The sequence below is a fragment of the Mesocricetus auratus genome, unplaced genomic scaffold, assembly GCF_017639785.1.
Source record: "Mesocricetus auratus isolate SY011 unplaced genomic scaffold, BCM_Maur_2.0 Super-Scaffold_100023, whole genome shotgun sequence".
Classification (NCBI taxonomy): Eukaryota; Metazoa; Chordata; class Mammalia; order Rodentia; family Cricetidae; genus Mesocricetus; species Mesocricetus auratus.
The window spans coordinates 1,408,693-1,421,100 of NW_024429204.1; the positions used below are offsets into that span (position 1 = coordinate 1,408,693).

Consider the following 12,408-nt stretch of genomic DNA (forward strand, 5'->3'; position numbering starts at 1 on the left):
TCTACTGGGGAAGGGTTTGCAACAGGAGTGAAGTAAGTGTACAGACAATGCAGAGATCAGCATATCCCCCTCTGCCCTCCTGGGAGATTTTGGGGAAGCCTGCCTGGGACCCAGGCTTTCAATGGCAATAAGCATGAACCATTACTTAATTTCCATTGAAGCCCAGAAGCCTTGTGGACAGAGTCCGCCTCCCCCTTCCCTGGGGGGAATCTCACTTGGCTTTGGTTTTACAGGGGTGGATTACTGCTTGCTGAGCGACCACGGTTGTGAATACTCCTGTGTCAACACAGACAGATCCTTTGCCTGTCGGTGTCCTGAGGGTCACGTGCTCCGCGGCGACGGGAAGACCTGTGCAAGTGAGTCTCGTCACATTTGAGATCCTGGGACTGACGGGACTCAGCACCGGCCCTTGTAGGTGCTAGTGTGCATCCTGAGTGTCCTCTCTGGGCCTTGATTGGGTCCCCTGGTGATACGTGTGCCCACATCTCAAAGCCATTGGAGCCTCTGCCCCAAACTTCGATCCTGTGCTCCTGCAAATGGCTTTGCTGTCTGCACACCCTGCCTCGCCACCATAATGATACAGAGGCCCTTGTTCTTGGCGTGCTGGGTTGTGGTCTGTCCGTACTGAAATTTATGTTCAAAATCGGTTGCCACTGTGAAACCTGTGAGACATGAAACTTTTCCAAGGCAAGTATGTTGGTGGGGAGGGTCAATGCCCTTCTTGGAGAGGTGGACTGTAGAGAATGGGTTGTGGGTACGTCCCTGCATCTCCAACTCTTTTGTATATAATTCCTCACCTTTGGGCTTCCCCACCATAAGCAAAATGAAGGCCCAACTGCTTAAGTTTCTATTCCTGCTGATCTTTCTATCCAGGTATTGTGACGTGACGACAGAGTGCAGACTAATATAAGCAGGTAGTAATAAATTAGCTAGACCCGGTGGAATAGTAGATGGTGTTTATTTGGGGAAAGAACTTACACAAAAAACAAATGACTGACTGTCGCGGCGTTCCTGCTCCAAGGATGCAGGACCCTTCCTCCCAGATGTTCTCTGAGCCTCAAAGGGGCCTTCTGAGCCTTTCCCTTTAACTGGTCACATCCACACCTGTAACCACACCCAAAAGGCGTGGTCACTGCTACAGGTACAAAGGCGAATATATATCTATACAGACTGAGACACGATCTCAGCTCTACCCACTGGCCAGTCAGGCCTATGACCAGCCCTGTGGTTGCGTGCCAGGCGCCGAACACTGTGCTAAACACATGCTGTCACACCCCAGGGACAGTTGGGATAACTGCAGCTCAGACTCACACAAAAGAGTACGAGGGGGCCCTCTACTGAGTAGGGACTGGCTCTCTGTGAGTCTCCAGTTAGTTCTGAAAGGGAGACATCTGAGAAATCCTTAGTTTCTTTGTCTTTCCTGTCACCTCTCAGCACAAGGCCAGGTCAGCAGTGATATTGTCTAGGCATCTGTTTCCTTGTAGCTATTCAAAAACAACAACAATAACCAAAAGAAAAGATTCCAGGCTCCCTTGTCTCTCCCATTCAAGAAAGCCATGGTGCTTTCTGCCCTGGGTTCCCGTTTCCAAGTGGACCAAGAACACAGTTTGAGACAAAGTGTCAAAATGGCACTGCTGTCTTTCTGGTTATAGGACCAAGTTCCTCGGCCGCCGATACAACCAACCCTAGGTACACAGCCCTGACGAATCCGTCCTTTTCTGTTTCGTCAGTTCTCACGGGCAGATGAGCTGCCCGCCCAGCTGTGCAGCAATTTAGCCGTGCTTCTTGTGAGAAAATATTTCCCCAGTTTGGGATGGATTCTTGGATCTTGGCAAGTAGGCTGTCCATGCTGCAGCTTGCTCGTGGATCCCTGCCCAGCTGCTCGCAGAGCGACACTGCATGCAGCCAGCTCTAGTAGGGCCTGGGCATGGGGAGGGGGAGCGGGGTGGGAGGGTGTGGAAAAGGGTGGGTAAATTAAATACCATCTTATAGTTGCCTGCCTGCCTGCCAAAGCCAGATTCGAGGGGATTATGGGTGTAATTCTCCGTCGCCTTAGATTACTCACAACGCCCCCTCTTTGTTCTCTTCACTCCGGTAATCAAAAGCTGAGTGGGAGATGACTGTGGGACCTCTAAAAACCTTCTCACAGACTCCGAACTGCTTGCAGACCCTTCTCTCATTCTCCTGCCCCACCCTCTTTGCCTCCATCGACGTTAAACGTCGCCTGTTTTCTCATTGAAAGTGTCTTTGTAACTAAAGGCATGGCGTCATCTATACATGAGTGAAAGTCCAGCAACCGCAAGTGAGCTTTATGTCTGGTTGGGTGGTTATGAGGACGCGTGAGGTAATCACATGGGTTAGCACTGAACAATACAGGACAGACACAGGGTACCCGCCAGAGCCGTTCCCCTAACTGAAGACTTTCTGTCTGCTCTCCAGTGATTCAGTCCAGCTGCTGCATCCTGTAATCGCAGCCTGGGTTTTCTCTGTGGTCACAACTAACAGCAGTTGGGATGAGTGTGTTCCCCTGCCTCGTGCCAGATGACGCACCGCCAGATAAAATGACTGTACCTTTTCAGTAAAGCCTGGTGACAGGGATGGGGTTAAGCTGGGGTCTGCCAGACCTTCATCAAAAGATGAGGGCTTCCTTGGCTTGTGCAATGCAAGATCAACACAGGACCAGACAAGACTCCCACTATACATGGAGTACACGGCCCACTGCCTGCAAGTCCTTGGGAGTCAAAGGTCAGAGGAGGCCAGATCTTACCTGGAGTCAGAACTCGAAGGGCCCAGCCTGGTGAAGTAAAATGGATGGGTTAGCGAATGAACTGAGGCCAGCTAGCTATCCTTTGGCTCCATGACCCCTAGTGCAGGCCCCACCCCACTCCCAGAAAAGAATTTTCCAATGACAATCCTTGGTGTGGCAGTGTGGGAGAGCCTTCCCCGTGTCTTCCTCACAGCCTCCTGTGCTTCAGCTAAAGTAGTCCCTGAGCAAATGCTACTCTGAAAATGGAGGCTTCTGTTCTGCTGGGTCCCACCACCTTCAGCCCCAAATAAGCACACAGAGACTTATTAATTATAAAATTATTGGTCCATGGCTATGGCTTCTTATTGGCTAGCTCTGTCTTAATTACTAACCCATAACTAAACATCGTTGGTGGTACATGCCTTTAATCCCAGCCCTTGGGAGGCAGAGGCAGGAGGATCTCTGTGAGTTCAAGGCCAGCCTAGTCTACAGAGTGAGTTCCAGGACAGCTGGAGATACAGAGAAACCCTGCCTTGAAAAACAAAAAACAAAAAAACGAAGAGTGATTATTAATAACCACACGGCACAGTTAATATTAGGCTCTCTTGAAATCTCCTCTGCCAACACCATTAACAAAACTCTTCAATTTAGCCCCAGGCAGATTTTTTTAAGACAAACACTAAAAGCAGCCACAATATCACAAGAATAGTTTCTAGGCCACTTACTAAAATTCTTCCCTGTGAATCCTCATGAACCAGGCCGTCATAATTTACATTGCTGTCAGCACCACTGTCTTCTAGGCTCCCACTAATATGCCCCACTAGCCCTGCTTAAAGCATTCGACTGCTTTCCTGATCCAGAGTCCCAAAGTTCACATTCTGTCACCAAGCAGCATGGACAAGCCTGTCACAGCAATACCCCGCTCCTGGTTACTGTCTAAGTCACTGTCCTATTGCTGTGAAGAGACACCATGACTAAGGCAGCTCTTATAAAAGAAAGCATTTAACCAGGGGCTTGCTTACAGTGTCTGAGATTTAGTCCATTGTTGTCATCACGGCAGAGAGCACGGCAGCATGAGAGCTACATAGCAACCCAGAGCTACATGCCAACTCTGGGCCTGCCAGTGGCTTTGGAAGCCTCAGAGCCCGCCACCAATAACACACATCCTCCAACAAGGCCACACTTCCTAATCCTTTCAAATAGCGCCACCCCGTGGTGACTAGGCATTCAAACGTGTGAGCCTATGAGGGCCGTTCTTACTCAAACCTCCACATTTACATAGGGAAGTTCTTTGTTCTTTTTACAGCTGTGTAACGTTCCATTGCATTTTGCCTGTCCTCTGTTTCAAAATACTTCGATTGACTCCTGCTTTTCACCCTTACAAGCAGTGACAGTCAATAACTTGGAAGTACATTCCTTTACACCGCTTGAGGGCACCCGCGGAAGGGAGTCCCAAAGTGAAGCCACTGGGTGAAAGGTGTTGTGTTCTGTAGCGTTGTAGACACTGCCAGACACTCTTCCGTAGGCAAGCATGCCCTTTAGTACCATTGGCTTTGGAGGCCTGTCTGAAATGCCTTGAGCAGTCCTATGAGAAGTCACCCACTCTTCTGTGGATCAGATGCCCCGAAGGCATGAGCGGAGGGAAAGATGAGCCTGAAAACTCTTCCCTTACTTTAAAGCATCCGCAGTTCCAGGAGAACTGAGGAGCTGGCCTGGAGGCGCTGGCGCGGCACAAAGCCAAGGCTGAGCACATAACCCTGTGGGCATGGGCTTCTCCATGACTGCGCTCTGATAAAGAGCACCTGGCAATGCCGGACGTGGGTGACACACGGCTTTAATCCCAGCACTCGGGAGGCAGAGGCAGGCGGATCTCTGTGAGTTCGAGGCCAGCCTGGTCTACAGAGCGAGTTCCAGGACAGCCTCCAAAACAATACAGAGAAAATCTGTCTCAAAAAAAAAAAAAAAAAAAAAGCACCTGACAGATGCAAGCTTGGGCCACTGGGGCTTGGGAAGCTGGGGCTCAGTAGTCTGTGTCTCCATTGAGGACGCCCCTGTGGCCTTCAAGAGGACCAGCCTGAGCTGTGGCTAGTGAATCAGGGCTGGGTGGGGAGTCACCGTCTAAAAGAGTGTGCTTGGACAGTTCGCTCTGGATCAGGGCTTGGAGTGAGAGAGCTTTTGCTGTTTTACTACCTTGGAAAATGGGGTGGGGTGCTCTTCTAAATGCGTGATGGAGGGGGACAGAAGTTGCCCTCCGTGCCAGCCAGCTGTCGGCACTATGCATCACTTCGTGGTACCTTTCACTGTCAGAGGAGCAACTCCAGCCACAGGGAAATGCTCTGCATTCGTAATGAGCCCAGAATGTGCCCAGAGAAGTAAGTCACACTTAAGAGAAAACCGGAGTACCCAACCCTACTTAGGGTCTCCGTTACAGTTAAAATTCCAGTTAACATCATTTTCCCATCCTTCGAAGCTTCTGGCAGTGTTCCTGCCCAAAGAAATGCAAAACTCCCCCCTCTTGTCTGAAAGCTTAGCAGATGGTGATGCCGTGTGTAGTTGGGGGGGGGGGAGTCACGAGCTTCATTATAAAAAAGATAAAACTTTTTTCATCCGGTTCTTCCACCACTTATTGGCAAGTGGCCTTGGTAAGCTGTAATTAATTGGTCTTCCTCAGCCTTAATTTCTCCTGGTGGTAAATGAGAGTTTCACTGGTGTCGTTGCTCGATGCAGCTGCGGGGTGATGAAACTTGATCTGCCAAACTCAGCAAACCCATGTGGAGTTTATTAGGAAAGGGAGAGAAGGGACGGGTAGGTGTTGGCCAACTGGGAACAGAGATGGAAGGGGGAAGGAAAGAGAAAAGAGGTAAAGAGACACACACAGAGAGAGAGAGAGGACAGGAGAGACGAGGGAGACAGGAAAAGCCCTGTCTGCTCCAGGGGAAGAGCAGGAAAGAGAAGAGAGCAGGAAGAGATGAGCAGGCAAAAAGACCGTTAAGCGGGCGGAGTTCTGTCTTTTAAAGAGGTCCTTTGCACCTGAGTGCAGACTCCATGGAACCCTGGGCTGACCAGGCTACTGCCTGAGTGCCATTCTGCCAGGTGACAGCATAACACCTGAATCCTTACAACTGGCTCCCTTAAGTAGCCTACAGGGTAGTTCTTAGGATCCCCCCACTTCATTGAGAAATGCTGCAATAATACTTAACAAAAACAAAATAAAGGTAGATGTTTCTTCCTGAGTATAATCTCTGCCATGTGCCTTTAACCACTTCCATATACAGCCTTTGCTGAAATCCTGTTCATTTTCTAAAGGGCTGGACTAGCCTTCAGTTAACTGTATGGTTGTCATAAAATGTCACTCACTGCCTGCCCCCTCCACACCCCCCCCCCACGGTCCTCGATTTCAAGCTTTGAATCATCAGCCTGGTTTTCACAAGCACACAAACCTTCTAGTCCCCAGAAAGCCACCCAGCCCTAACAATGCCTTCCTTCGGTAGCTCAGTCCAGTGACTTTCCAGTCATGCTTGACTCTTCCGCCCTAGTCACGTGAAGGTGGACTCTTTGCTTCATTGTTGGAAAGAACCGGAGTTGACACAAAGTTACCCATTAGATGAGCTTTATCAGGAGAGAGAACCTCATGGCCACTGCAGCTGTAGGAGGAGAGCCTTAGTGGGTGGGGAAGCCAATGAGAACCAAGGGCGGCCGGGCGTTGGTGGCGCACGCCTTTAATCCCAGCACTCGGGAGGTAGAGGCAGGCGGATCTCTGTGAGTTCGAGACCAGCCTGGACTACCAAGAGAATTCCAGGACAGCCTCCAAAGCCACAGAGAAACCCTGTCTCGAAAAACCAAAAAAAAAAAAAAAAAAAAAAAAAAAAAGAAAGAAAGAAACAAGGGCACTCTGATTCTTAGAGGTGGCCATGGCGTACCTCCCTGCCAAGCGACTGGGTGTGGCTCTGACAAAAGAAGTTACTGTTCAAGGATTGTCTGTGGTCTAGGAACCAGGGTGGCTGGGCTTGCTCATAGCTGTGAGAAAAGGGGAGAAGCACTGGGGAGGCAGGCTTCGGGGAGGGGTGGCCTGTTTCTGGAATGGGGGAAAAAGGCAGCTAGAAGGTCTGTGACCTAACATCGGTCCACCAGCAAATCGTACAGGCTCTACCTTCAAAACATAGCCAATCCAACCACATTGTCAGCAGTGTTCTGGGCCGGCAGGATGGTGGCAGTAGGCTGTATCCATCCCCCGTATCTCTTCTCTACGCTCACTCCGTTCTGTACTTTCAAACTGCAGCTAGACTGGGGGATTCTTCCGGTCAAAGCATCCTGTGACTGACCTTCTCCCTCAGACATGCCCCTGCCCGTGTGCTCCTATGCCTACCGTGCCCTGCCTCCTCCTACCACGATGGGCTCCATGTGCCTTTCCTGCAACGTGATGAACATGTTCTCCAGTCTTTCTTGCCCAGACACCAGCACAAGCTTCCTCTCCATCTCCAGGGTCCTGCTCCTCCTTATCAGACACCAACCCAGCAGCCACTCTCTGTCATCTCTTGTCCTCTATTTCTCCAAGGCACTTCCTTCCCCACTGAGAAGGCATGCTTGCCTATTGCTTGTCTTCCGTACCCTCATGTGCTCCTGACACCCGTTGCTGAATGCAAAGTTCCATGGAAGGAAACAAAAACTTTTTTTTTCCTGATTGTTCTGTCCTTCGTGGCTAAAACAATGCCTCGCCTACAGCAAGAACTCAAAGCAAATTTGCTGACCAGCTAGGTGTGTTCACATTTACCTTAGCCCCCAGAAAGCTAAAGCAGCTTGGGCTACATAGAGATATCCTGCCTCAAAACAACAAAGTTTTGCTGCCTTTGAGTAAATGGAGGAATCAGTTAAGTGTCCTATATGCATATGCAGAGCCATAGAAAAGTTGGTATTAGACTTATTTTCCCATAGTCATAGATATTTATATCTCCTTTTCCCTTTTTTCCTGTGGAGCTGCCTGTTTGATGTATGTGCTTTGCATAAAGAATTTTTGCTCGTAGAAAACTTTCCATCATCCCGAAATGAACTGTGTGGGGAAAGACACAATTTCAACTTAGGATGTCTGCAATGTCTCCCATGAATGAACAAGTCACTAATCCGTTAATCATTTTTCTTCTGTTTCTGTAATTTTCATCAGAACTGGACTCTTGTGCTTTGGGGGACCACGGTTGCGAACACTCATGTGTAAGCAGTGAAGACTCATTCGTGTGTCAGTGTTTTGAGGGATACATCCTCCGTGACGATGGGAAGACTTGCAGAAGTGAGTTTGCTACAGAGCTAGCTCATAAGGCCATGCCTGAGAGCTGCCTTGTCAATTTTGGTGTGAGACAATTATTCTCAACAGTCAACAGCACACAATCATATGTCATGTGGTGTCCGGGTGGGATCCTGGGACAGAAAAGGGGATGCTGTGTGAAAATGAAGTCACTATATACAACAATACACTTCAGTAAATAATATCCTGTCAGGCCAGGTGTGGTGTTCCATGTTGTGGTTTCCATTACTTGGAAGGCAGAGAGAGGTAGATGATCTCTGTGGATTTAAACCCAGTCTGGTCGGTATAGCAAGTTCTAGGCCAGCCCTACATAGTGAGACCTTCTAACCATGACAAAAATACACTACACTTGGCCTACTGGTATACCCCTACAATCCTGGCTACTTAGAAGGCTGAGGCAGGAGCATGGCAAATTCACAGATTTCCTTGGCTGTAGGCCATACTGACACTGCCTCACGGTAAAATGAAGAAATAGAATGGAGGGCTAGAGAGATGGCTCAGTGATTAACAACACATACTGCTCTTCCAGAAGACAGGAGTTCAGTTCCCAGCACCCATGTCGAGCGGCTCACAGGCTCCTGTAACTCCAGCTCCAGGGGATCTGACACCCTCTCCTGGCCTCTGCTGGCAACTATACTCATGTGCATACACCCATACATACATGGGCGCATAAATAAAAATTAAAAATAAATAAATAAATGAGCTGGGGACGTAGCTTAGTGGTCGAGCACCTGCCAAGCACGTGCAAGGTTCTGGGTTCAGTTCCCAGCACCCCAATAATAACAATAGCAGCAGTCAGAGAGGACTGGGCAAGTCTGGGTGAATGGCCCTCAACTATCAGTCAGTCCTCTTTTTCTCAGACTTCTCAAAGCCTTTCCCAAAAAAGCTATGAATAAAAGATGAGGGTCTGAAATCATTACTCTTGTTTTCAGATAGGAAAGATTCCAAGAGGCTTACCCAGTTTTCCTGAATCATAGATGATGCCAGGGACAAAGGCAAGATTAGATTCCAGCATTGCTGCTGGTCTAAAAAGATTAGACGCCAGCGCTGCTCATGCTGCTGCTGGTCTAAACCGCAGCCTTCTACTCTATAACCACACCAGTAGCATCTCCACTTGTCAGCAGAGGCCACGTCTGCGGACGGCTGAGGCTGGACTGCATCCCTGACAGTGAAGTCATGCTGGCGAGGGGTGGTGGCAGTGTCGGTGAGAAAGTCTGAGGGTCTAGCCCAACCCTAGAGCCACCGAACGTCACAACATCACTCTCCCCTCCCCCACCCCGGTTTCATCTCCCTACTCTGGTACCACTCGAGTCCCGAAAGCCAAGATGGATGGATCTTCCAGGGGGGAATCCATGTTGATTTCCCGTCGACGCGGCCGTTTTAACCTCTGTACTCTCTCCTCAGGGAAAGACGTCTGCCAGGCTGTAGACCACGGCTGTGAGCACCTTTGCATCAACAGTGGCGAGTCGTACATCTGCAAGTGTCCGGAGGGATTCAGGCTGGCTGAGGATGGGAAGCGCTGTAGAAGTAAGTTAGCCCACAGTCTCCCTTTGTAGGGTTTCCTAACCGGGTTGCAAACTCAGATTCCAACTTTCAGTGCTCTGAGAGAAGCCTTTTCTTTGCCAGCAGCTTGGTTCTCCCCACCCCCCCACCAGTCGCCTGGGCTCTGCCACGTTGTAGTCCCCAAATAACACACAAGACGCTGTATTAATTATGAAGCTGTTGGCCTTGCTTGTTTCTTACTGGCTATCTCTGACTTAAGTATTTACTCCATAATTGTTAATCTAAGTATTGCTCTTACCGGAGAACGGATCCAGACTTCTTACCCTTATGGCGGTTACATCGTGACTCTCTGTGTTTCTCCTACCCAGAGTCCTCCTGGATTCCTAGTCCCACCTTTCTTGCTTCCCTATTGGCCAACAGTGCTTTATTGACATATACACAGGACTTTCCCAACAGACAGTGTCTCCAAAGGGGTCCAGTCAGTTGACCGTGGGTTCTTCAGGACTGTCTCAGTGGCGGTCCTAGGTCGTCAAGCTCTTCACTTCTGTTGTCTCTCAGCCCTCGACCTTCTGTATGGTGGTTGGGTACCCGGCAAGTTGGTGCGCAGAACTAGAATAGTTGGTAGCAATGGACTACCAGAACCAAAAAGATAATTTCCGTGCTTTTGCTTCTTGGTGGAGCATATGTGTAAGGTGAAGGGTAGGAGAGGGGCTGGAGGGCGGCTCTGTGGGGTTCTCAGTGTTAGGGGGGACCTCAGAGATGGCATGGTTGGTCAAGTGCTTGCTGTGTAAGCTTGAGGGCTTGAGTTCGATCCCCAGTGTAAAAGCAAGCATGGTGGAGCACACCTGTAATCTTAGCGCCGGGAGGGAGACACAGGAGGGTCCCAGAGACTTGTTGGATTGGTCAGCTTCAGGTTCAGTAAGAGACCTTGTCTCAAAAAATAAAGTGGATAGTGACTGAGGAAGACACTCAACATTGACCTTTGGCCTCTACAAGCAAGAAAGCATGTGCACACACACATGCATGGATGCATACACACACACACACACAGATGCATGTTAGGATTCTCCAGAAAAATAGATAATAGCGTCTATGTGCTGGAGATACATGTTAGGGTTAAAGGAAGAAAGAGAGAGAGAAAGAAAGAGAAATTGACTTTAAGGGGTTGTGGGGGCTGGTGAGGAGGATGTCTGTTAGGAAGACCAGCAACCCAGTAGAACTGGTGTTGTAAGTGAAGAGCATCTTCCCTTCCTCTGGGAATCTTCGCCTTTTACTCTTAAAGTCTTCAAATGACTGGACAAGGCCCACACACACTACAGAGGGTAGTCTGCTTTACCCAGATTCTACTGATTTAAATGTTTACATAAAAGTAGCCATCACACCACCCAAGAGCAAGTCAGTGAGGTGGGATCAGAATACAGGCATAGACTTTCTCCCCATTCTAGATGGTAGTCCTCTTTAGGGCTTGGGGGTTGCTAATATCTACTTGGTTTTGACACTGCTGTAGTGTGCTTTCTTGGTTAAGCAAAGTAGATTAATTTGCTTTTGAGGTTTCCTTTGTGGGCAGTCTTGTCACAGACTCCCTTGAGATCGGGGGCATCCCACATGTAGACCAAGTTGAGTAGGAGTAACTCATCAGGCATTCTTCTCCAGGGGGCACAGCTTGTACCTCGTGAGAGGCTCTGTGACATGAGCATATGTTGTAGGCGGGGCCTGACTCCCAGCCTCACTGGGCTGTCTGGACTTCTAGCTGCACACTGCTATCTATGCATCTTTCACGGAGACCACGTGTCTGCCTGGGCCATAATTTTCTATTCAGCCAGCATGTGTTTTGGTCGATACATTGAATGGTTGTGTAAAAGGCATACTTCTAGCTTTGCAATTTGATTCCCAAATTAAACCTCACAATTTCCCACTTCCTGAGAGATCCATAGTTACAGATTCCAATCTCTGTAAGGTTTCTCCTTTTAAAGGGAAGACTGGGGGGGAAGTATGCCTCAACTGGGCTATCCTCTGGCTGGCCAGCCTTGTACAATTCAGTCAGACTCACGGCATCCACCACTTTGTATACTACCTGTGTATACCCACCCCGTGCCCCCAGGGTGTTGTGAGGACTAAAGGGTCATAACCACTTCAAGGAGTTCAAATTACGTCACCTGTGAGAAATGCTCTTTAGACAACCAACGTGGGGTATTTGGGACCTCTACTGAAAAATCGGAAGCTAAAGACTATCTAGTCATTCAAAATCTGAATGATGATCCACCGGAGCCAGTAAGAGCAAGAGTTCTGAGAGGAGTTGCTCCTTGATCCTGGCCTGTCCTGGCAGGGACTGCAAAGATGGTCATTTTAGCAAAGCTGGGTTCTTTAACGTGGATCACTCCCTCAGCCTCCCCTGGCACGACTGTTCACACTGGCTTATTTCCACGACGATGGGTTGTTCACCTCCCCGCATTTTCCCCCAGGGAAGGATGCCTGCAAGTCCACCCACCACGGCTGTGAACACATATGCGTGAACAACGGCGATTTTTATACGTGCCGGTGCTCAGAGGGGTTTGTCCTGGCTGAGGATGGGAGGCGTTGCAAGAGTGAGTGACTGAACCGGCTCTCTGCTTCCGCTCGCTTGCCTTAGGAGCGATTCCTTTGGGACCGTTTTTCAGGCAGGAGGCCCCCTCAGCCCTGCTTCTCCCATAAACACAGATGTGTAGACCGACAGAAAACAGGGCTAAGCTCAGCAACAGCAGCCAGCAGAACAACTTTGCTTTCGTGGACAGCAAATGACAATGGCTGGCTCTGTTCTGTAAGCAAAGGGGGATACAGAAGGGGGAGCGGCTGGTACATTACTCCGGCAGCCCTGACATCTGCT

The 12,408-nt window shown here is 49.4% G+C and overlaps 1 protein-coding gene across 3 annotated transcripts in view; it reads left to right on the forward strand.

Moving 5' to 3' along the window:
* Matn2 (matrilin 2) overlaps window positions 1-12,408 on the forward strand; it is a 124,247-nt gene that overhangs the window by 103,875 nt on the left and 7,964 nt on the right. For 2 of the 3 annotated variants that reach the window (XM_005072655.4, XM_013115329.3), the window contains exons 10-13: window positions 234-356; window positions 7,905-8,027; window positions 9,447-9,569; window positions 12,008-12,130. In XM_005072655.4, coding sequence (XP_005072712.1) covers window positions 234-356; window positions 7,905-8,027; window positions 9,447-9,569; window positions 12,008-12,130 — 492 coding nt within the window. The remainder of the gene's footprint in view (window positions 1-233; window positions 357-7,904; window positions 8,028-9,446; window positions 9,570-12,007; window positions 12,131-12,408) is intronic. The other variant, XM_013115330.3, reaches the window with a different exon arrangement.